The following is a 24,470-nucleotide window of genomic DNA, read 5'->3' on the forward strand; positions in this document are numbered from 1 at the left end:
GCCCTACACACTGAAAGGTGAGAAATGTCGGCCTTCCTCAGCAGAAAGAATTCACCAAGGAAGTTTGGTCCTTCCGAGCCTAACTGGGCTTGGTCTTGTCAAGTGGACCCTACACAACTGATCGTTCTGGTAATAGGGAACACCCCCCTCTTTGCTGTTTACTCTCTGTAGTGGATGCACTATGGCTCCCAAATAAATGCTGTAAGATGCAAACGGCAAAGAAGGGCACTACAAGCTCAACAAGACTTGTCTCACATCCACAATCCAAAGAGAATGAGCTGAAAGGTGGGGAGGAGTGGTCAACAGGACGGGGCGCCAGCTGCCGGAGTACTTGGTCTCCTTCCAGCCCTCACACCTGGGAGATGCTGTTGGCCAGGCGGAACGACACTCGTTTTGCTCTTTCATTCTCCTGAAAGAAGAAAAAAATATTTGGCATCAGAATGGCCCCGTGTAGGGTTTATCAATGTGAAAAGGCCAACTGTCCAGACTGGGATTCCCCAGAGCCAAAGTGTTTTATTCCACCCCAGGAATGCAACAGCAAAACTCACTGAAGCCACTAAACACTGTGTACCAAGAGCTGCAAACCACCGGGGATGGCTAGTCAGATCCTGGCACACGGTGGGCAGGCAATACATTTCAGCAGAATTAAATAGCACTGAATTGATGTTTCAGGTCTGCACAGGTGAGACCAGACAAAAGGTCAGATTAGATGTCTTTCCTGCAAGCAGAACCTCTCCTTCCTTCTCTACACCAAGGGGCTGAAAAGACTCTCCCTTTCCCTCAAACCCAAGTTGAGATCAGGCACTGAGACCAGGTCTTTCTCTTCTTATGGGCATCAGTGTGGAGGAACCAGCACTGAGCTGGGAGTCAGGAGGCCTGGTCCTGCTGCTAATTTTCTGGGTGACCCTGGCCAGGTACACCCACGTCTCAGGGTTCTGAGCCTCAGTGGTCCTTGGAGCTGATGAGCCCTGCACTGCCTTGCCTTTGTCTGAGGCTAAGGGGTTGGAAGTGAGGGCTCACTGTCACCACTCTCTCGTACCACCCGAGCAGCATCACTTCAGGTTACTCTGTACATGCTGCGTGGGTGCCCCCCTGCCAGCCCAACCACCCACCCACCTGCCTGCCAGCTGGCGGCACCTCCTTACCATATGTCGCCGCCGCCTCTTGGGCTGGATGCCCTCCTGCATGCAGTGGGGCCATGGAAAGCCCTGGGGAGTGGAATACCCACTCTCACTAGACACCTCTTCAGAGTCTGAGTCCTCCTGCCTTGGCTGAGCAAACCGCTTCTCCGGGTAGATCTCCTTCAACCAGCCCTCAAAGAACACTTCCAGGCAACGGCCTGCCTCTGCAACCTCTGAGTCGGGCTGAAGGGGGAGGAGAGCAGTGATGGTCTGGCCCCCTTCCACCAGCCCATCTCTTCCAGGCCCCTCAAGAGCTATACAGAGAGCGCAAAGCCTGGCTGGGTCTCCGGGATGTCTGGAACTTTACATTTTCTCCTCAGGGCCCAGGATAACCAGTTTAATATCAGCTCTTAAAGCAGACGTGACCCTGACAGTTACCCACAGATGGCCAGTCACTAGCAGCCCCCATATTCCTCCTGAGTCCACGCTGAGGCCCAGATGTGGGAAAGAGCTTATAAACATTCACTGCAGTAGGCCCCAGGAGGTCTGCTCCCAGCTCCTCCTGGCAGCCCAGGCCTGAACCAGACACTTCTGTCCAGCCATGACAGTCTTGGGGTCACTGGAAATAGGGGAGAGGGAAAACAGGGAAGACATACATAATTGAACTTAGCACAGTTCCAGAACATGAGGCGGACGTCTGATACCACCTCCTCCGGGGTGGTGTAGTGAGCTGGGTCCTTCTTTTGCAGCTTCCTCCGGATGATTGACAGGTCCATGGGTCTCTTGATAATCTGGTAGTAATGCCGGGCCTTGCGGGAGGAGAGAAGGGGAAGCAAATAGGAAGAGAGAAGTAGAGGGAAAAGCGAAGGATAAGAAGGAAGGAGAGATAGAGAATGAGTTGGAATGGAAATAATAGAACATAAGACAAAGGCAGCAAGAAGAAACGCGTGGAGGGAAAAGACAAAGAGAGAGGGAAAAGGAGGAGTGGTTTACATGTCAAGTCAGGTCTGACGCAGCAGCAGCTGTTGGTTGAGGGGCTGTAGTGGCCACGGCCCCCGGGTCCCCTACGCCATGCACAAATTACTCCTGCTTCCAGTGGCCACGCTCTGAGCCCACCCTGGGCACCGCCATGATCTGCTCCAGGCCGAGGGCGCTCTGAGCAGCAAGTCCAGTAGCCGGCAGAAGCAGTGAGGCTTTCCTTACCAGCGGGCTGACAGGCTCGTGGAAGGGCAGGCTGAGGCTGTTGCAGCACAAGGACAGTACCAGCTTCTCACACTTCTGCAGAAAGCAGAGTTGGCAACCGTGTTACCTCGTTCTGGGCCTACCTCAGTAAGGACTAACGATAGCGACCCTGATGGCTCTGTCCCACAGGGTACGAGTCGCTATACTAAGGCACAGTTCAGCCTCCCAGGCCAGAGGAAAACAGCTGGCAGAAGGAAAATTGTAGTGAACCCCCATAGGCATAGCCCAAAAGAGAGGTATCCAGAGAGGCCTCTCACCCCCTCAGAAAAGACTCAGCTCCCATGGGCACAGGCAGGCTGCCCCAGAGACCCCTCCCTACCTTCTGGTCATACGCGCTCAGGCCAGGAGGGGCCCGCACTCCAGGCTGGTTATAGCGGGCGTTCTCGCAGTCGTACTCCATCTCAGGCTGGGTCAGGCTGCGGCACAAGGTACACACCCAATCTCCCCTGAAGAGGCAAGTGAGGCCAAGTTAGCCCTCAGCACATCGCCCAGAGCCCCCTCCCTTGTCCCACTACCCCAAGACAAGCTTGGGGGGTGGTGACATGAGAAACTGAGTCCCTAGCCCTGCCCTGTAGAGAACGGCTTCCTAGCCACAAGCTTGAAAGAAATTTAGTAACTCAGGATTTAGTGAATCCAGAAAACTAGGAGTTAGCAAGGGGCTGGGAGAGGGGTAGAGGGACAAATCTGGACAGGAGGAAGCTGGGAACAGAGGAGGAAGGGAAGCATCCACCTGTCTGTGTGCAGAAGACACACAGCTATAGCGCCACGAAGTCACAGACCTGTAATTCATGCAGGCCCAGAGAGGGGAGGAAGCCCACCTGAGGGAGCTCTGTGGGCCTGGCCTGCGGTTGGCATGACTCACCCTGGGAAGCTGAGCAAGGCTGGCAAGTGGCAGGAAAGGTGGTACACTTTGGGGCAGCGGTCACAGCACAGCAACTCTCCCCCGTTGAGGCACACAGCACAGAAATCCTCATTCTCTATTGGTACTGGGGGTCCCTTCTTGGCTCCAGGGGTTCGAGGAATGAGCCTGTGTTCTTCAGGAGATGCACTCTCCACTTCTGGTGGCCGCTGCCCAGCCAGAGGTGTGACAGTGACCTTTCTACCCCCCAGGTTTGGGGCCTGGATGGCATCAGACAGGTGGTCCTGGCTGACCTTGGGGAAGAAGTGAGTCTGAGCAGTCAGGGCACGGCACCAAGTTGTGGAGGGAGGGAGAGGAAAGACGACAAGCCCTGGGCACCGACTCATTCCAGGACCCGAAGACAGCCAAGCCCCAGGAACACCAGGACAGCTCACAGACCACTTGTAGCAGGGTACAAGGTCTGGCCAAGCTACAGCCCCATTCAGAGACTCAGAACAATGCCAGAGCCAGAATTCTCCCAGTAGCAGAGAGGAAAGAGAGGCTCCTAGGCTGGGCCAAGGTTCAAGGAGAAGGCAGAGAAAAGTGGTACCTTAATGGACATGCTGGAGGACTCAGTGCCACATTCAATGATCAGCAGGAAGCTCCCATCCTGCTCATTCTTCTGTGGCTTCAGCTTGAACACAGGCATCTCTCCTGAGGAGGCAGCACAGATCTTGAGCCGCTCCAGTCGCACATAGGGAATCTTGGGCTCACTATTGAAGGGTCTAGGGCAAGAACGACATCCCTGGGTCTCGGTGGGAACCTCCTCTGGCCCCAACCCCTAAGTCAGGCTCATCCATGATCCCACAACTGAATTGCTGCTCAAGATCTCCTCAGTCCAACCGTCTACAGGCCCCTATTCCACCCTGCTACCAGCTCTGCCTGGCCGGGTCCTGTCAACCTCTGGGAGCCCTTTGATCAAAGAAGGGGGGTCCCCGAAGAGGGAGGACTGCACACAGACTGTATGCCTCACGGCGCAGGAGCCAGGACATCCTCCCACAACCATCCCAGACGCCCAACCACACACCCGACCCCAGGGTCTGGGGGTTGAAGAAGACAGCTGCAGGCAAACGTCTGCTTCTAGTTAAGTCATCAAGGATGCTCACTTCCTGTGCCAACCTCCCAGGACATGAGGTTGGAGGGTGAGAGAGGGAGCGTGGGCCCAGCGTCTGTTACCTGATGCTCTGGTTCCCTTTTGTACCCAGGCCTAGGGCTCCTTGTTCAAAATTCTCACACTCTAAGGCAAAAGACAAACATATACACTTATGATAACACACCCTGTCACCCACACCTTCTACTCATATCTCTACTCATGCTTTGGCCACACACCTGTCACACCATTGTTACCAACACTGTAATCACTCATAGTGCTGACAATCCTACCATATCTCCCCTTCCTGAGCGGGGGTGGGGGGGGAAGGCCACTTTCTTTTAAAAAGATAAACACAGGTAACACTCAGAGGCTGCCTGGGGGTGAGGGCTCGGTCAGGTGCCAAGGGGCCAGCTTCTCACCTTCAAAATGAGCTCAGGAACCACTTGTTCCCCATACATACACTGGTGTCACCTGCTCTAAGGAGTCATTCTGTCCAACCCCTGCCTTTCCAGCCAAGTGCTGGGATTTCAGCACAGCCTGAGAATCCAGCTCACCCTCCAGGGGCAAGAGGCTCCCAGGAACCCTCCCCTGAGAAGTGCAGTCTGTGCAGATGGGCAGGGAGCAGTGTGGGGAAAGAGGAGGACACTAGCATTTACTGAGCGCCCACTCAGCACCAGGCACTGTCCTGAGCACTTTCCATGGGCCAGCAGGGTTCAAAAATTTAAGTGCTTAAAATTTGGGGTTACATTATTGTGTAGTTAAGAAGAACCAGTGTGAGGAAAAAAATAGAAAGATTGTTTCATTTTCATCTATTAAGTATGTAGGAAATAGACTGATCATTACACACTAAACATTTATGAATCATACACTGAAATGAGAAGGCCCCCAATGCTCACTAGGCAGTTGCTAACTTCCCAACTCCCTCACTTTCTCCAGAAGGAAGGAGCCTTAGCCTAGCCGCATTTGAGAAGGGGTGTGGGTAGCTCAGAAGAGAATCAGAGCCAACCTCCACCAGTCCAAATTCCCTTTACTGTGAGGCACAAATCTACATTAATGCCAGGTGCAAGGCAAATTCTTGTTACTACAGAGTAAGTCATCAAATGATTTCACTGTAGTTATTTGTCCCAACAGCCTATGAAGTAGCTATGATTAGCCCCATTTACAGAGAAAGAAACTAACTCAGAAAGGTTAGGTATCTTGCCCAGGTTCAAACATAAAGAGATAGAGCAGGTCTGCTAACTTAGATCTATCACACTCCAAAGTCAGACATGCTCTTTCCCCGAAAATATTTTGCCAAGGCTAGCCCTTCTGGAATGTGCTCTTCCTGCTTCCCCTTACCTATAACCCAGACCCCCGAAATTCTGCATGGGGAATTTTACAAGGAGGCTGATTTCTGGCCATGCCTGGATCAGTCATGGCCACAGTGAGGGAAACAGAACAGACATCAGTAAGTCAGTTCTGGGGGGAGAAGTGAATTTAGCCCGAGAGAAACACTGCTCCCTCAGGCTCAGAGCAGCTCTGCTGACCTCTGTCTCACGGCAGTGCTGAGCCCATCTGCTCAAGTGTGTGGTCAGCACGAAAGACAGGCTGCTGAGTCTCACCTTTTGGGCTCCGGTACTGCTGCAGGGCCACGGATTTGTTGACCACTGGGACCAGTGCAGGTTTTTTCACAGAGAGGTTAATTGGCTCCTCCAGTTCTGAGGGGATAGCCAAATCCTTGGTAGTGTCCGGACCAGGGGCTGTGGGGCCTTGTCCCAGAGAGTCAGTGAAGCGGGTAGAATCCTCACTTTCCATCTTTCAAAAGTGAAAGGCCAACAAGAATCAAAGAAATCAGACGTTTTTCCTGTCGGTGGTCACAGAGCTGTTAAGCTAAGGCCAGAATAAAGCCTTCAGGGGCCACCCTTTTGCCCAGCGATGAGCAGAGGAAGTTGAATGGCATTTCCCCAAGACCTACCTTACACAAGGCATTCCCCAGGGAGGGGTCAGCCCCATCCCCAGGGCACAGGCTCCCTGCAGTTCGGCCAGAGCCAGGACTGCAGCTGGATCCGGTTTCCGACTGCATGTTAGAAGCCGGAGGCACGCTCTGCAGAGGACAAGTTGCCAGGCTTGGTACAGTGTGGGTGGGACCAGACATCAGGCTGGGCCCAGTCTGAGAGTGATCACTTGCCAGGCTTGTGATGGCCTGGGAGGGATCACTCATCAGGTTGGGCATGGAGTGGGGTGTGCCACACACCAGGCTGGGCATGGTCGGCAGGTGACTGGCTGTCAGGCTGGGCATAGCCTGGTTCTGACCGCCCACCAGGCTGGACACGGTTGGTGAGGGGCCACTCAGCAGGCTTGGTACCACCTGGGGTGGGGCAGCTGTCAGGCTGCTCGCACTCTGGATCTGTGGCTCTAAGGTCCTCGCCAGCCTAGTAGATGACAGTTCCATCTCCAGTGTGTTGGAAAAGCCCATGATGCTCACAGAAGTGGGGTGCTGCAGGAGCGAAGACAGGGGACAGTCAGGCTGTTATCTAGGATGGTGGGAGGGAGAGGACAGAGGCAGCCCACAAGAGTTCCATGCTCAGATCTCACTCTGCCTCAGAGTCTCGTAGCTGCAGGGAACTCAGACAGCACAAGAAGTCCTATTTCCATTGCCCTACACCAAGGGGGCTGGTGGGCTATGACACAGAGGCAGGCACGGCTGAGGACACTAGTGTGCATGCGTGTGTGTGTGTGTGTGTGAGAGAGAGAGAGAGAGACTGACAGACGAAGAGAGGGAGAGAGAGAGGGACAGCCTACCACCTGACCTGAGGGTGGTACACACACATACACACACACACTATCAGCCACATCCTTCACCCCCTTTCCAGTACCTAAGCAAAGGGTCAGACTGTAGGACTACCCTCCCACTTCACATTCCCCTCTGACTACCGCACTAGTGGCCTCTCTTCCCTTCTGGGGGCCCTACAGGATAGTTTCTGCTACATAAAAATGGGAGGAAGTTCAGAAGGCTCAAACCCTGATCTGCTGCAGACATTGTCTGAGATAGTGCCAAGGCTTGGGGAGCCCCAGTCAGTCCTGGGTAACCTGGGTCAAACTCCAGAGCCTTCTCACAGCCTTGTTCAGATCAACTCCAGCACCACCAGCATCAGATTGAAGACTTTGACCAAGAGATGTGAAGGTCTTTTCTAGCCCTGCTATACCTGCCAAAGACATTCTAAACCAGAGGCAGAGAACATCAGAGCAGCTAAATCTTAATATGGACAACCTGGACAATCGTTGGATGAGGCAATAATATTCCAACTCCCATAATCCCTTTCTCGTTTCTAACTGCTTGGTGACCTAGGCAGAAGAGACTTAAAAGCTTGATAAAAAGAAGTTAAAGACATAGATACTGCACTGAATCCATTTCAGTCTTTCATGTTGGAGAAAGAGATTTGATGGAGGGGAGACGGTGGGAAGACCTGTTCTAAATGCAACCTTCAGGAATTTAAACGTTTGATATCCTTGCCTTTTTTTAAGACAAAAGATATAATAATTTGACATCTTTTGAAAAACGAAGGGGAAACAAGGAGTAAATGTCTCTAAGTTTCCAAAATCAGTGTTATAAACCTGTCATTCTTTTTCCCATGAATAAGACATTCAGATTTCCACAGGAAAAGAAATACTTCAAATACCCTCTCAAGTTTCCATATGAAGTTAGTAAAGCTAATTAACAGTGAAGAAAGACTGTCCTCACCTCAGTGAATGTCACCCTAGTCACCCAGTTCTTCAAGCTGGATCCTAGGAGGAAGACAACAGTGGAGCATCCTTCCTCCCTCACCCAAGCTAATACCAGACCTCATCAATTCCACCCCTTAAACATCTCTCAAATATTCCCACTATTCCTCTCTGCTGCTGGTGTCCTAGCCTGGGTTACACATTCATATTTTTCCAGACTACAGTAGTGGTCTCCTCAGTGGAGAAATAGTTTCAAAACACAAATCTGAGCACATCAGTCCTCTGCATAAAACTGTACTGCGCTCCACTGAGAAAATGCTCAACAAGGCTCCTAAGGCCTTGATGACCTCTTCCCTGTCCTGCTTTGCAGCCACAGTCCATACAACAGCTCTCTCCTCATTCTCTGAACTCCAGCCACTCAGACAATTTTTCAGTTCCTGAAACATGCAACCTCTCTCTTCAGACAGACTGCTTCTTCTGCATGGAACATTCTCCTAGCCCTGCCCCTGTTCCACTTACCTTCTGAATTCAGCTCACCCGTGAATTTTCGCTCTAACCCAGACCAGCTCCCCCCTTTTATGCTCTCATAACTCCTGGACCTTATTCTCATAGCCCAATCGGTGATACCATTTGGTTAATATCTATTTCTCCTACTAAACTGTAAACTCCATTAGAGTGTGGACTTTGTCTGTTTTGTTTATCCACTGTATTTCTAGACGCAAGAGCAGTGCTTGGCTGAATAAATGAATTAATGAGCTATTCACTAAGCTCAAAATGGATTAAAGACCTAAATGTAAGGCCAGACACTATCAAACTCTTAGAGGAAAACATAGGCAGAACACTCTATGACATAAATCACAGCAAGATCCTTTTTGACCCACCTCCTAGAGAAATGGAAATAAAGACAAAAATAAACAAATGGGACCTAATGAAACTTCAAAGCTTTTGCACAGCAAAGGAAACCATAAACAAGACCAAAAGACAACCCTCAGAATGAGAGAAACTATTTGCAAATGAAGCAACTGAGAAAGGATTAATCTCCAAAATTTACAAGCAGCTCATGCAGCTCAATAACAAAAAAACAAACAATCCAATCCAAAAATGGGCAGAAGACCTAAACAGACATTTCTCCAAAGAAGATATACAGATTGCCAACAAACACATGAAAGGATACTCAACATCACTAATCATTAGAGAAATGCAAATCAAAACTACAATGAGGCATCATCTCACACCAGTCAGAATGGCCATCATCAAAAAATCTAGAAACAGTACATGCTGGAGAGGGTGTGGAGAAAAGGGAACCCTCTTGCACTGCTGGTGGGAATGTAAATTGGTACAGCCACTATGGAGGACAGTATGGAGGTTCCTTAAAAAACTAAAAATAGAACTACCATATGACCCGGCAATCCTACTACTGGGCATATACCCTGAGAAAACCATAACTGAAAAAGAGTCATGTACCACCATGTTCATTGCAGCTCTATTTACCACAGCCAGGACATGGAAGCAACCTAAGTGTCCATCATCAGATGAATGGATAAAGAAGATGTGGCACATACATACAATGGAATATTACTCAGCCATAAAAAGAAACAAAATTGGGTTATTTGTAGTGAAGTGGATGGACCTAGAGTCTGTCATACAGAGTGAAGTAAGTCAGAAAGAGAAAGACAAATACCGTATGCTAACACATATATATGGAATCTAAGAAAAAAAAAATGTCATGAAGAACCTGGGGGTAAGACGGGAATAAAGACACAGACCTACTAGAGCATGGACTTGAGGATATGGGGAGGGGGAAGGGTAAGCTGTGACAAAGCGAGAGAGAGGCATGGACATATATACACTACCAAACATAAGGTAGATAGCTAGTGGGAAGCAGCCGCATAGCACAGGGAGATCAGCTTGGTGCTTTGTGACCACCTAGAGGGGTGGGATAGGGAGGGTGGGAGGGAGGGAGATGCAAGAGGGAAGAGATATGGGAACATGTGTATATGATAACTGATTCACTTTGTTATAAAGCAGAAACTAACACACCATTGTGAAGCAATTATACTCCAATAAAGATGTTAAAAAAAAATGAGCTATTCACAATTTTTTTAAAACAACAATAATGCATGACTGTTTATTCCACAAATTGTAAGCCAAATGAATAGCAGCTTAGTTCTACTAACAACTAAGTCTATAAGTTTCTCTAAAATAATGCTTATTTTTTAAATTATTTATTTATTTATTTATTCTTGGCTGTGTTGGGTCTTCGTTGCTGCGCGCGGGCTTTCTCTAGTTGCAGCGAGTGGGGGCTACTCTTTGTTGTGGTGCGCGGGCTTCTCAATGCAGTGGCTTCCCTTGTTGCAGAGCACGGGCTCTAGGCATGTGGGCTTCAGTAGTTGTGGTGTGCAGGCTCTAGAACACAGGCTCAGTAGTTGTAGCGCACAGGGTCAGCTGCTCCGTGGCATGTGTGGTCCTCCGGGACCAGGGCTGGAACCTGTGTCCCCTGCATTGGCAGGCGGACTCCCAACCACTGCGCCACCAGGGAAGTACCTGCCTATTTTTATATAGCTAAAATTTATTGAGAATTTATTATACACAAGGCAATTTGCTAAGTGTTTTACATATACTTCCTCACTTAATCCTCACAACAAACATTAAAGGGTTGTGAAGGTTAAAAGAAGCAACCCATGTAAACATTTAGAGCAATGTCTAGCAGTAGGTACGCAGTAAATCCCAGCTGCTGCTGCCATTATTGTTATTATTGTCGTAGCCCTAATTTTACACCTGAGAAAAAATGAAGCTCAGAAGGGCATCTGCAGTTTTTCATGCTATTGAAAACATAATTTTATAAATCTCCATTTCTCTTTGTTTGTGTTCATGAACTTGCATCCAGGGACCTTACTAAAGTCACTTTGGGATTTTCTGTGCATATAAATCATGTCCCCTATGACTACTGAGTTTTATTTCTCCCTTTGCTTACATTTGGTTTTCTTGCCTTACTCCACTAGCTAAGACTTCCAGTATGAGGTTGAACAGAAGTAGTGACAGTAGCCATCCTACTCTCATTCCTCATCTCAGGGGGATCCTTTCACTATTCACCACTAAGTACGATATTTGACATAGGATTTTTATAGATTTAGAATCCAGATCTCTGGCACCAAAGCCACACTCTTCATTCTGGTCTGCTTGCCTCTGCCCCTCTCTGTGCTCACCCCCTTCCCTGATCTCTCCCACATTCTGTTCTTCCATCTCTTTGTCCTTCCTTCACCTGCCCTTTGTCTCTCTTGACCTTTTCTCTCTTCTTCTCCTCTCTTTTTCTTTCTTCTCATCTCTTTTTCTTCTCCCCCAACGCTTTTCCCTTATTATTTGTTTAACTGCTTTAGTAAAGCTTATATTTTCTATTCTTAATTTTTAGTTTTAAAAGTAGATGAGTTAAATACCCTTTATTTCTCCAAAGAAAAGTTTGCTTTTTATATGTTTCTTGGTATTTCAATGGTCTTCAATAAAAAGCCTTCAATTTGCTGTATAGTCTAAGTCCCAAGATAAGAAAGGTGAGGAGGGCTTCCCTGGTGGCGCAGTGGTTGAGAGTCCGCCTGCCGATGCAGGGGACACAGGTTCGTGCCCCGGTCCGGGAAGATCCCACATGCTGTGGAGCAGCTGGGCCCGTGAGCCATGGCCGCTGAGCCTGCGCTCCACAACGGGAGAGGCCACAACAGTGAGAGGCCCGCATACCGAAAAAAAAAAAAAAAAAAAAGAAAGGTGAGGAGAAAAAGCAATGGGGGGGAATGCTCAAACCAAATGGAATAAAGTAGGCATAGAGCCCAGCTTAAGGGACTGAGGCCAGAGGCCAAGGGCCATCTCAAACATGCCCTGGCCTGCATCCCTTGGCGTCCTCTTGTTGTCCTGGTAATGCACTAACATAGCTCTCTAATATGCTGTATTTCCTTATCTTTGGATAAGAATAACCAATGATCATTGTATTCCCTTTTGTAATATATGACTGTCTAATCCTTTGAGCTGGACTCTTTCACCTTTTCCCTATCTGACATGTATATTTAATGCAGTCATCTCATCTACATAGATGACTCTCAGTGAGGTCCTTGGTGCCAAGCATTAAGAGCACCAAAATCCCTCTGGGGCCATTCTGAGTAATAACAGTCAGGTGCTGTATGTCACAAGACACGTACAAGATTAAATCCCCAAACTCAAAACTTTCCAGATTAGGGGTAGAGATCACATTTGTATGATACCGACTCCCCTTTCCTGATCACTTATTGCACATCATGAAATGTGAGTTAATATAATGATAGAGAAGAGAGGGCATGCAGATTGAGCCATGGAAGAATTATAGAAACTCTGTTGCAGCTTATTTTGAGCTGTGCCTGCTGGACCTGCTCCGACAACACCTAGCAGACAGCATGAGGTCGGTAACATGTCCTAAGATACTGAAGACTAGACTGGTCTCTTTCCTGTCCATATCTACAGCCAATCTCAAGGAGGCCAAGGCTATCAGTAAGTGGTGTAAAGAAAGCTCTGGTAACAGTAACAAGAACCTGGAAAAAACATCTATAGGGAAATTCTGAGAAGGGACTCAGAGAGAGTGCTATGAGGAAGCCGGCCCCAGTCCCATATCTATAGGCTATGCAAATACAGTGGCATTTCTGGAACCCATTATGCTGTGTGTTAGTTATTTTTGATACTTCATCTGGCTCTCTGGAGTGAAGAGCTACAAAATACTAAAACAAAAGGTCCTTATTTCATGTACAGGAAGAAAGAGAGGAGTTGAGACCCTCCATCCTACCCTGCTACAAGGTGAGTAGGGGCAAGGGGAGGGCCAACTTTCAGGGCCAGGAAAGCAGGCTGAGTCTCTAGGGCCTGTAAGGAAGAGTCTTCTTGAGAACATACTAGGGTTGGAGAAGGACTTGGGAATGTGACCAAGTTGTCTGACATTTGGTGCCTCACACACAGGAGGAGCTCATATGTCAATGGAGATGATGCCACCTGCCCTCTCCAACACCCAGGATTGTTCAGAGGTCAAATGAGAGAATGTGAAAGCGTATGGCCAGCTGGAAAGTCTGTATAGGGCAATCACTGACACCGCCAAGCTTAACTGGCACCTTGACTTCATCTTCACATATAAAACCTTCAGATTTCATGAGGGAAAATAAGTATTTTGAGGTTTGCAAGTAAAAATAAATTATTTTCTAGTTCAGGGAGGAAGAAAAGTCCAAAATGCCAAAAACATACTCTGGTCATCAGCTCAGTTCATCTTTGACATATGAAGGGAGCTCCCTCTTACCTCCATGACCTAGTATCTGCTCACGTGCCCCTAATTTTCTCTCCTCCCAAATTGTATGTCCCTGTCCCTTTGTTCTCCTTGTCTCTTATCTCTTTATCTCTGTCTCTTTATCTCTGTTTGCCACCTGCCTGACCTGTGACCTGTCTGAATCGTATGACTTTCAACCTCTTCTCCTAGTCACCTATGTAGTCCTTTACCCATCTAATCCTGTTGATCTGTGCTCTGTTACCTGCTGCCTTTCCTCTCCCCATTCTCACCACCCAGATCTTTTTCTGGAGTTCAATGTGCCTATATTGCCATTCTAATGACTGCCACAAGATGTTGTCAAAATTCAGAGAAAACATTGTTCTTTCATTTTAACAGGAAGGGAAATTGAGACACAGAGTGATTACCCAAATTTTCCAAGCTTATAAAGGAATCCAAGACTGGGCCCAGCCTTAGAAATCCGCTGGCTGGTCTTGATTTTGTGCCATTAGGTAGAAAGCTAGTGCCCTAGTATGATGTGATTAAGAAGTCAATAAACAGACACTTGGTGCACATACCCTGAGTTTAATACAAATTTCAGGTTGTTACAGAAAGATAATATTGCTGAGGATAAAGTGGCACAGATAGGGTGGTGTTCCACAGAAGTCAATTTTCCAGATATCTGAAACATATCTCTTTCGATAACAAAATGCAGTTAGCTTTAAAATATTCTTTTGAAGGGGAGTATTTTTCAAATGCTTTGCGCCCTACCCTGTCTTACTAAACAGAGCACATGATGCCTAATGAGACCAATTCTTAGTGATGTAAAAGAACTTTGATGAACCTCTATTGCTGGGGTGTTCTGCAGTTCATTGGTGCTTTAGGGAACTTCTAGGAATGTAGGGCTTAGCTTGTCCTTTCAGTGAATGACTTCACATCGTGGCACATTTCCAGGTGAAGTTTCTTGTCTTCTCCCCTGTTGTTAGCTGCCATTATAGAAGTTCTGCCTTCCTGCTTTTACTCTGCTTACTGCTATAATATAGGAAAACTAAAAATTTCCAAAGAAAACCATATAACTAAGCTTGCTAGATCAAGAATGATGACTAGGGGCTTCCCTTCCCTGGTGGCGCAGTGGTTGAGAGTCCGCCTGCCGATGCAGGGGGCGCAGGTTCGTGCCCCGGTCCGGGAAGATCCCACATGCCGCGGAGCGGCTGGGCCCGTGAGCCATGGCCGCTGAGCCTGTGTGTCTGGAGCCTGTGCTCCGCAACGGGAGAGGCCACAACAGTGAGAGGCCCGCGAACCGCCAAAAAAAAAAGAAAGAAAAAAGAATGCTGACTAGATCAGGCTTATAGTCGCATATAGAATATAACGAGTGAGGTTTGTGACATCTGTTCTTGTAGCTGCTCTGAAGCTTTGCCTGCTCACTTCTGCTTTCAGGTTTTTGTTCTAGAAGTTAAACTTGTCAAAAACTCATCACCATGTAAATGTACAGTAGAAGAAGAGACCAATGTGTCATGTTTTGGAAACATACTGAAGGCCTTCACCCTGGCTGAAGAAACAGATAAGGAGACAAGGATGGAGGTAAATCGAATTGTGAATTAAATCCTTGAGATATTTGAGAATTTCAACAGCTTCAGATAAAGTAGACTGGTTTAACAGCAGGAGATCTTGACACAGCTGAATCGGACAGCTGAGGGGGGAGCTAACTTTTCTTGCAAGTGGTTTCACAAGTTGATTTTTCATAGGAAAGTTGCTCTTGCTGATGGTGAGTGCCCCTCCAGCTCAACAAAATACTCTTGTATGAAGTGAGGCTATTGCTGTAGATGTAACTATGTTGATATCTGCTAACTGACCAAAGTCAAATGGGAAAACAATCATGGCTGGTGAAGAGAGAAGACATGAAGACTGCCCAGTGCCCTGATGATACAAGAAGATGGAAAAAGCAAAGAGGATCCCAGAGTCTGAGGTGGAAGGAAGAGGAAAAGAATAAGTGGATTCCAGTAAATCTGAAGTAAAAGCCAGAATGGGTAGAATCGTCAAAACCCAAATTTTGGAGACTAGGAAAAATTAGGCCAGAGGTATTTTTCCCAGGCTGGGTTAAGGAAATTTAAGGCCTAGGAACAAGAACCTGTTTTCACATGAACCAAGAGACCTAGACAAAGAGCTTGGGTTTGGTCTGTGAATAAAATCAGGTCAGAATGAAGAAGACAGGCTTCCTAGAGAGTACAAAATTCAGGGAGCCAGACCTGGGGAGTGTTAGCTCTGTTGGACAGAGCACATCTCTGTACAGTTCTGCACATGTTAACTGGACACAGGCTATGCCCTAAGAAAGCCACACCAGGCCCTGGGAACATTCTGAGAAACGCTGCTGTCAGTGGCAGACTATGAGGAAAAGAAGGTTGCTAAGGCTGAGAACCCACGACCCGGTCCATAGTAGTGTATTTGGAGACTGTGAAGGCGGGATGCCTAGTATTCACTTATGTCAAGATTTAGAGTATGTATTTAAGCAAATCATTTTCCATCTCTGGGCTTTAATTTCCTCCTCTAGAGGTTAATGTAAATCTCACTGAGTTTTAAGAATCAAATCAAGAGCTCAGGCATCAAAATGCTTTGATAATGGCATAAACGCTATTCATCTGAGTCAGTATCCTTGACTCTTCTGCATCACTCTTAATAATCTGGACCACAGGAATGCCTACTACTTCTGTATCATTTGCTGAAAATACATCAAAGACTCCTCTCAAGCCTTGAGCAGCATCTTGGTGGCCTCAAAGTCCTTTATTGAAGATCTGGGGCCACATTATGAGCAGAAAAGAGGTCCCTCTTGCAAGTGAACTGGGGTTCAGATAGGGCTCTCTGTGACGTGTACAGCCTTGACTCCATGAGTGTTTTGAGGAAAGGAATGTGTGTATTTTTCAGCAGTTGACTAGTTAAGTTTGAAATGAAGCCATCGGAACGGCTTCCAGTTTCACTTGGGATTTAAAGGGGTTCTGTTGCAGAGTTGTCTTTCTTCAGAGTGGCTGAACCAAGATTAGGAAGCTTAGGTAACAGCTAGTGCCAAACAAATGTCCAAGTTCATACAAAAACATCCTGCTGGAGGCAGGGAAGGTGGTGGGATAAAATGTTCCCGAGACTGCAGAGCTCAAGCCGCTAGAAAACCCATTCTAGAACTTTCACTTCTCATTTTCAGCAGCAATCTGTTTTCACCATCAGCTTATTTAGTACCAGCTCCTAGGTACCTGTGCACAGCTGCTCAGCTGTAACAGAAGTCCTCCATGTGGTGACACAAAGCAGCTCCGAGCATGACTAGGTCCCTGTGGAACACACAGAGTGGTGCCTGGAGCCACAGGTTCCTCTCATCTGTGGCCTCAGATAGACTTCTGATGTCCCCCGGCACTCACAGGCCAGTACAGGCTGAGGAGTGGGCTGGGGGCTAAATGCCTTTACCAGATAAAGATAGCCGAGACCAAACTAGGCTGGGTCCTAAGACCTCTCCCCAGCAAGGCCTCAGGCTACTTCAGAGAGTATAAAGATAGGAAAATCCAGCAGGTGAGAGGCCACATGGAGTCCTACTTCTCCCACTGCAGTGCACAGAGAGAGGCAATTTAACCTAATCATTGAACACAGGGCTGAGGCAGGAACCTGTGCTCTGGTCCTAACACTGCCAATAGTTGGCTGTGTAACTCTTAGGTGATCACTGAACCTCTCTGTGTCTCAGTTTCCACATCTTCCAAAGGGGAGTAAGAAAGCGGCTTCCTCATAGTACTGCTAGGATAAACAAAGAGATAAAATGGAATAATCCTTGTAAAAACCTATGAAAAAAGTAGAAAATGCTATACAAAGTATTATCAATCAATGATAAGATGCTCAAAATGTTGTTTGGTAACCTTGACCTTCATACCCCCAACCTGCCCGATCCCAGATTCAAGGCAATGAATTCCCTCAAAAAGAAAGCCCTTCTTCTTATTTCAGGAGCTTTGGGTATAAGCAGTACCTCTCTCAGTCAAGTAGACCCAAAGGTTCCTCTGGGCCATGATGGCAACCTTGAGGTTCCTTTTTCTGGGAGTCCAAGCCGCAAAGAAGCCTACAAAACATCTGAAAAATGTCAGGCCACTTGCCCCTCCACACCTCTGCATGAACCCAGGTTAACGGCCAGGGGCAGCTCAAAACGAGAAGTTAGAGCTCTTAGGATCTTCTTTAACCCCACTGCCACCCTGCAGCCACACAGGAGGGCAGCATCCCTCCCCTCACTGCTCAGAGCGCCCTGTGGGCCACCCACACAGGCAGCACAGACTCCATGCTTGCGTGTGGCTCACCTCCTTTCCTCTGTACTGGGTGGAGGAGCAGAACTGAGACTCATTAAATAAGCAGAAGCATTTTTAGCATGGCTCCCACTACCAGCTGAGCACTGGCAATGCCCATGCTTCCTACTGACCTCTAAAGCTAGCTGCCTTCCATTCATCTTATATTCATCTTATAATGTAACTTCCACAGGAGAGCACCAACAATTCAAAACTTAACGTTTTCCTCCCCCCCAAATATGCTTTTCTTCCCATGCTCCCATCTCAGGTGGATGGCACCTCAGTGAGCTGAGACATACCTTGGACTGTCTTTCCCTCACTTCCCAAGTCAGTCTCCAAGCCCAAAAGCTCCAGTCAGACTCCAAGCCCAAAAGCTCCTGTGATCTGATCTCTTGAAGTCCTTGCTGCCTCATCATTCCCATCATTACCTGATTTCATTCAACTTCTCCTATTTCTCCTCTGCACTATTTTGGTCTCTCTTACTACAACTAAAGTGACCTTTCCAAAATTTAATTCAAACCATGTCCCTCCTTGCTAGAAATCCTTCATTCACGCCTCACAACCCCCAAGACTGAATCCCAACTCCAGAGCATAATTTACAAGGCCTTCCAACCACTCTGGTTCCAATCACTCCCATTCTCCAGTGTATCTCATGTTCCTACTGAGCCAAATCATCTGAAATCCCCTAAGTACCCCAGGCTTTCTCTCACTTCTGGACCTTCCTACTTGCCATTCCCTTTGACTATTTATTCTATCCTTTCCCCCGTCCCTCCTTCACCAGCCTAACTTCTCCTCCTTCAAATCTCAGCTTAAAATCATGTCCTCTAGGAAGTCTGTGAACAGCCTCTTCTCCCAGAGTTAGGTGCTCCTTCTATACACCCCAATGACTATCACGGCACTTTATCATACTTTATTGTTGTTGCTTGTTTAACTATCTCTCCCACTAGAATATAAGCTCCAGTGTGAAACTCTTTATTCACCAATGTGTGCCTGACACCTAGAAAAATATTTGGCATATAATAGGAGATTAACATATATTTTTTGAACATTGAGTGAATACATAAATGGGTGGATAGATGGATGGCTGGATGGATAGGTATCTACCCCAGGTGTGAGAATGTAAACCACTAAGAGCCACAAAGGACCAATTTACAGCATCTCTACGGCCTCTAGGCCAGACAATTTTCAAAAGGATAGGGCAGGATGGGCATAGACAAAAAGCCATTAGTACCAGAGGCCTGCCCAGACTTCAAGGGATTTCCAAGGTAACACTTCATTTTTGCCATCTCTTACTTTTTAAAATTCTCTTCTCAAGTATCACTGAGTTAGACTGATCTAAGACATATATGGCAATGGTGCTACTGGGAGAAACATGATGAAGGGTAGGTACACAGAACAACTAGTGGAACTGGAGTTGTATAGCCTAAGGGATGCTGCAGGACCGAGGGTGCAGGCTGGAAGGATACAGAATAGCTGACAGAGCTTCAGGTACAGGACTGAGTGGAAGTACCAGGAAGGTTGAGGGGACTAGACCAGAAAAGGCAATTGGATAAGTGGAACAGGGCCAAGGAACACATGTAGGGCTGATGGGAAGGCACGGCACAGCACTGAGGTTCCAGCTAGGAGGATGACCAGGGTAGGGATGAAGGGCAGGGGTTAGAGTAGGACAGCTGAGGAGTCGTGGGATTCTGGGTTACTGCCATGAACGCTTCCACCCGCAGGTAGGTAGATGGACAGGAAGGGCTCCAATAGCTTATCTCCAAGAGATCCCAGTGCCCCTAGATGCTCAGCTACCTCTGCAGGATATCCCTGTAGAGCACTCACCCAATAAATTCCATTAATCCAAATTCTAAGGCCAACGAACTTTGGATTGTGGGACCACATAAAACATTTTCCCCATTTTCATTCATTGCAGACAGAAGAAAGTTCAGGCTTTGGATTCTCATTTAAAATAAACCTTAGCCCTCTCATGTACTAGCTGTAGGACCCTGGATCTCAGTTTCCTTAGCCATAAAATTGGGGTGCCCACCTCACAGTACTGTTGGGAAGGTTAAGTGAAATCACCCTGTGAAGCACCATGCACAGTTCTAGGTACAGAGTGAGTGTTCAATAAGTTGGCTTTCTTTCCCTTTCCCCTCCCTCTCTAAATGAAGCTCAGTTGCTCCCATTTTTAGTGTATGTGGGTGGAAATGGGGTAGAGGAGGACCTTGCAGACTCATTAGGACAGAAGGCATGAGTCAGGGTTGTGTAACATCCAGGGATGGAACAGGGACACTCCTCCCCCCACCCAATCATCCTCATCCAGGTCCCGGGGGTCTTGACTGGCAGTGGGTCCCGTATGGTCAGCGAAAGCAGGCTCTGTTAGTACCTTTCTCACCACATTCGGAGAGGAGTGCTGGATGGCGCTGTCCAGTGGGGGGACACTGGGAGGAGTTTCTTCCCCAGATGCCTGGGGTAAGTTAGCAGTAGTGTTCTTGTCAAGAGGGAGAGTTGGCTTTGGGCCTTCAGATGCTGGGGACTCATCTGTAGCCTGGAGAAGAAAATAAGAACTTGGGTGGGTTTTACCGCAAAGAGTAGCAGCAGCAGCAAAGGCTAATGCCCACCCTGCACTGCCCGTTGTTACCACCTACACATTGTGAACTGCTTGAAATTTTTTCAGAAAGAAAGATAGTCTTATCTAAATTCTTCCTAATATGACAATCTTAGGACAGAACCCAAACCAAGAATTATGAGCTAACTCTGTCATATTCACCTTAGCAATCATAACAGTTTTGACTTACATTTAAAGAGTTTATGGTCTTCTATAAACCCTAGACCCTTCTCTGCCATCACAAGGATTATTCCATATCCCCTCAAAGGAACTGAGCCTCAGAGGAAGACATTTGAAGCATGATCTGAAGCTGCCCGTGCTGAAGCATAAATGTGAGGCCTTATATTTTGTAATAAAGTAAAAGTCTGTAGAGCTGCTTTGAAGATATAAATGTGGTTACATGTTTAAAGGAGACACCACTATGAAAAAAGTGAGCAGGGAGGAGGAAGGGGCTGGAACAGTAAGCTCTGGGGACAAAGAAAAGCAAGAGTTAAGGATGAAGACGTGAAGTGCTGCAAAAATCCCAGAGGCACAAACTGCACCTCTTCAATTGTCTCTTAGCTGAGAAAAGAGAGGAGCAGCCCTCATAATCCCCCTAGGGAGAGAACAAGGCCTCCTCTGTGGCATTTCAGAGTCAGCAGGCCTGGATCCAAGTCTTGGCTCTACCACTCAACGTTTTAGGATCTCTAGGCAAACTGCTTGCCCTCTCTGACCTCCACTTCTGCGCCTAGAAAAACAGATGGTAATGCCTACATAACAACACTGTTGATAGGACAAATGGCACAGTGTATATAAAACATTCCTAGCTTAGTAGGCTTGGAATAAACTCTAAGTCTCTGTCTTAGTGTTATGAAGTTGCTGCCTACTAGCATGTAGGGCACACCCTCACTGCCCTTCCCCCCGTCTGTGATACACAAGTTACAGCAAGGCAAGTGAGGTTACAAAGGTAAGAGACAGCCTCCCTTCTGCCCTGGCACTAGCTAGAATCCAGCACAGCTCAGGAAGTTCCATTCACGGACAAGGTCCCTAGTGTCACTCAGGAGGACAGGGCTAAGCCAGGCCACTCTGGACAGTATCAAGCCCAGATCTATGTTGGGGCTAAGTACTCCGTTCTCTGGAGCTTTCCTGAGATGGGAGGTGGAGCCCGGCGCAGTCTTGAATTGTGAGGGCTGAGCTCAAGGCCACGCTAAAATGAAGAAACTGTGCTCTTGTGGCACCCTGTGATTCCTGCACTGTCCTAGGGAGAACATGTGTTCGTGCCACCCTGAGGCTCACCTGCTCTGTGTCCTCCTGGCTCTGGGGCTGGACGGGTGCCGGCTGCCTCACGATGTAGTTGATCTGCCCCACGATGGTCTGCTGAAGATGCTGAGGCGATTTGGCCTGACTCAGCTGCAGGCTGGGCTGTTGAGCCTGAAGCAGAAGCTCCAGGTCCTTCTGCATTTCCTCCAGCTCAAACTTGTGGTGCACTATGTCCACATTCTGGGAACAGGCAGGCCCAGGAGGGCTCTCGTGCTGACTAGAAGCCAGATGCTGGGATGGAGGGAGAGGTGGGCGTGGCTGCTGTTGGGGCGGAGGCGGCGGCTGCTGCTGAAAGTGGCTGAGCTTCAGCTTCTGGTGGTGGCCCAACTGCAACTGGACAGACGGCGTCTGAAAGGTGGGCGGGGCGTGGGCTCCTTGCTGAACATCCTGCGGGGGGACGATGCACACGGGCTGGGAAGTCAGCTGCTGCCCCAGCCGCTGGGATGTGCTCTCTTGTTCCGCAGGGGGCTGGGTTTCCAGCCAGGGTTGAAGTAGCTTTGGTGGATGAGGACGGCAGGGCAGTTCTTTTTCCCTGGGCAGCAGCGGGGAGCACTGCAGTGACCTCAGCTGTTGGGGCACCGTCTCGGAGGGCTGCCTAAAGCTGTGGGCTGGGTGTATGCTGGGCGGTGGGACCTGGCCTTTGAAGGAGGGCGAGACTGGGGAGCAGTGGGAGCAGTACACAGAGGAGGAACACAGTGCTGGAGGCTGGAACTTGCGTGAGGGATGGCTGAGAGTCTCCTGCTGAGCCCCTGGGGACTGGTGGCTTTGATAAAAAGATGACGGTCCCTGTAAGCTTCCATACGCAGGAGCATCTGCCGGGGACAGTTGTCCACCCTCAGTAGTTATACAGCCTAAGAATTCAAAATAGAGAGTGTTTCCAAAGGTAATCTGCAGTTGTTCCCCCTCTGCTACCTCCCACTCCTGGGACCGAAGGATAGCATTCAAAAAAACTTGTACCAGATGCAGAGATTAAGAAATTCAACCCCTGATCCCCAAGACTCAGTCTAGAATGCTTCCAGCAATTGGACCTATATGGACCTGCTTTTGGGGCCTGGGACACTTAGAAGTTAGCTCAGCTTTTACCAGATGCTCAGTCCTGACTCTGTATCTCACTAGAGAAACCACGGGCTCCCTCAAAGAGCACCTACTTCTTTCTTAACAGAATAGCCCAAGAGAGACTCAGACCAAAAAAAATCAACACTGGGGGAGAAGAAGGAGTGTGTTGGAAAGTGGCAAAGGAGATTCATCCCCAGGACAAATGAGCAAGTCTTCAAATATGGTTCTGGGGAACTGTGTGTTGGGCAAGTAGGATGGAAGAGAGTGGGGAAGCTCTAACACCAGCGTCAATGCCAGGCGCCAGTGCTGCGGACTGAGGCCCCTGCGCCCTCATACATGAGTAGATGATATCCATTGCTGTTTCAGGCTAACGGCTCCTTCAGCTCATCTGAGGCTTATCTGGGGAAGACCAAGTGTCTTGAGGGCAGGAGGTGTGTTTTATTCACCTTTGGTCACTTGGTGGCCAGGGTGGGGCCTGACTCAGAGCAGGTGCTCACCAAAGGTCTGTTGAATTAAATCAAAAGGGTAAGGGAAGCAAAAAATAAACCTAAATATATCATTTATCGCTCTGTTAAGTTCAAAACACTTTCACTGAGAATAACAGCCTGGATGAAGGTAGCAGTTGGCCATTAGTTTAACAAACGTACCATTAGGTTGTCAACACAGGCACAACTTCAAGTTGTCTACATTCTGCCTAAAGACTGAATGCCAGCAAGTTATTGCAGCAGGGGAGAAAAATGCACAAGGTCATGAATTATCTGCTTATATCTCAACTCCAAAGGACATGTGTGACACTGTCTGTCTCCTCTCTGTGTTGCTGAAATATCTCTGTTTGTGCCCACACACGTGTACTGCCATACAGCATTCTGGAGAGTAGGGCCACTGTCTTGTCTCCTCTTCTAGCAATGAAAACAAGGGAAGAGGGACATTCATGCAGAATAGGAAGCTCAGATCTCAGCTGGTCCTGTTACAAAAGTCCTGTATTGCCATTGCTATTTATGCTATCAACTCTCGCCACCCCCACCCCAACCCTACCCTCATCACCCCCAGTCATTCAGGTTTGCTCTGGCAGTCTCAGGGAGTGCTTTCTCTTGGGCATATGCTGATCTACCCAGTAAGCTAAGCAGATGGTCTATATGTGTTCTTGGCAATCATGCACAGGCCCACAGAGTAGGCCCTGGGCTCACCAAGGGAAGCCAGCTGCTTGGTCCAGAAGTTAGGCTCCCAGGTGAATCTGATACTCCAAGGGGAACCAGGGTCTGTGTTACAGTCGGTCTCCAGCAATCGCTGCATCTGAAACACAATCTGACAACAGCACCAAAGGTCATTTCTCTGGGCATCTTGTGCCTGAATGACAACGCCCTCTCCCTCACTCTTTGGACAAGTTGAAGGCCAAAGTCCTGGCTGTTTAGCCTGTGGTCCTCCCCCATATGCTTGCTTATTTCCTTACACCTTAGTATCTTCACATTCCTTTGCTTTCCCCCACCCCTACTGATCCCCTTCTTCTTACTGAGGCTTATGGAAAGCCTACATTCTTATCTCTTCCAGGCCTCAAATGATTTTAATTCTCCCTCAGAATATCACTTGCCTGGAAGCCTCTCAAGAGCGTTCCTTTCATTCTACCATAATCTCACATGAAAAGCCAATGGGGTCAGACGTTCTTTGAGTTCCCCATAGCTGTCCTTCCATCCACTTGTAAAACTCCATTACATCCTAGTCAACTGCCCTCTTCCTCCCTCATCCCTTTCATCTATCTCCTATCGCTAACTCTCCCATTTATCTAGGACTTTGGCAAGTATCCAACTGCCCTGACAACATCTAGTTAACCAATGTCCTAATCAGCATCTTGGCCTCTTACTTCCTTGATCTCTTTAATGTAAATCACCTTCACCTCTCTTTTCAGTTCACTCA

At 48.1% G+C, this 24,470-nt stretch overlaps 1 protein-coding gene across 4 annotated transcripts in view; it reads right to left on the minus strand.

Moving 5' to 3' along the window:
• Positions 1–349: 349 nt before the first annotated feature.
• Positions 350–24,470, minus strand: part of TRIM66 (tripartite motif containing 66) — a 46,972-nt gene continuing 22,851 nt past the window's right edge. For 2 of the 4 annotated variants that reach the window (XM_065882020.1, XM_065882018.1), the window contains 13 exons: positions 23,747–23,864; positions 21,480–22,354; positions 19,983–20,144; positions 6,309–6,830; positions 5,956–6,148; positions 4,438–4,498; positions 3,812–3,986; positions 3,226–3,515; positions 2,683–2,809; positions 2,325–2,399; positions 1,778–1,930; positions 1,146–1,364; positions 350–409 (listed from right to left, as the gene is read on the minus strand). In XM_065882020.1, the coding sequence (XP_065738092.1) occupies positions 350–409; positions 1,146–1,364; positions 1,778–1,930; positions 2,325–2,399; positions 2,683–2,809; positions 3,226–3,515; positions 3,812–3,986; positions 4,438–4,498; positions 5,956–6,148; positions 6,309–6,830; positions 19,983–20,144; positions 21,480–22,354; positions 23,747–23,864 (3,030 nt within the window). Of the gene's footprint in view, positions 410–1,145; positions 1,365–1,777; positions 1,931–2,324; positions 2,400–2,682; positions 2,810–3,225; positions 3,516–3,811; positions 3,987–4,437; positions 4,499–5,955; positions 6,149–6,304; positions 6,831–19,982; positions 20,145–21,479; positions 22,355–23,746; positions 23,865–24,470 lie in introns of all 4 variants that reach the window. The other 2 variants (XM_065882019.1, XM_065882017.1) reach the window with 2 other exon arrangements.

This window comes from Phocoena phocoena, chromosome 8, assembly GCF_963924675.1.
Source record: "Phocoena phocoena chromosome 8, mPhoPho1.1, whole genome shotgun sequence".
In the NCBI taxonomy this organism is placed as follows: domain Eukaryota; kingdom Metazoa; phylum Chordata; class Mammalia; order Artiodactyla; family Phocoenidae; genus Phocoena; species Phocoena phocoena.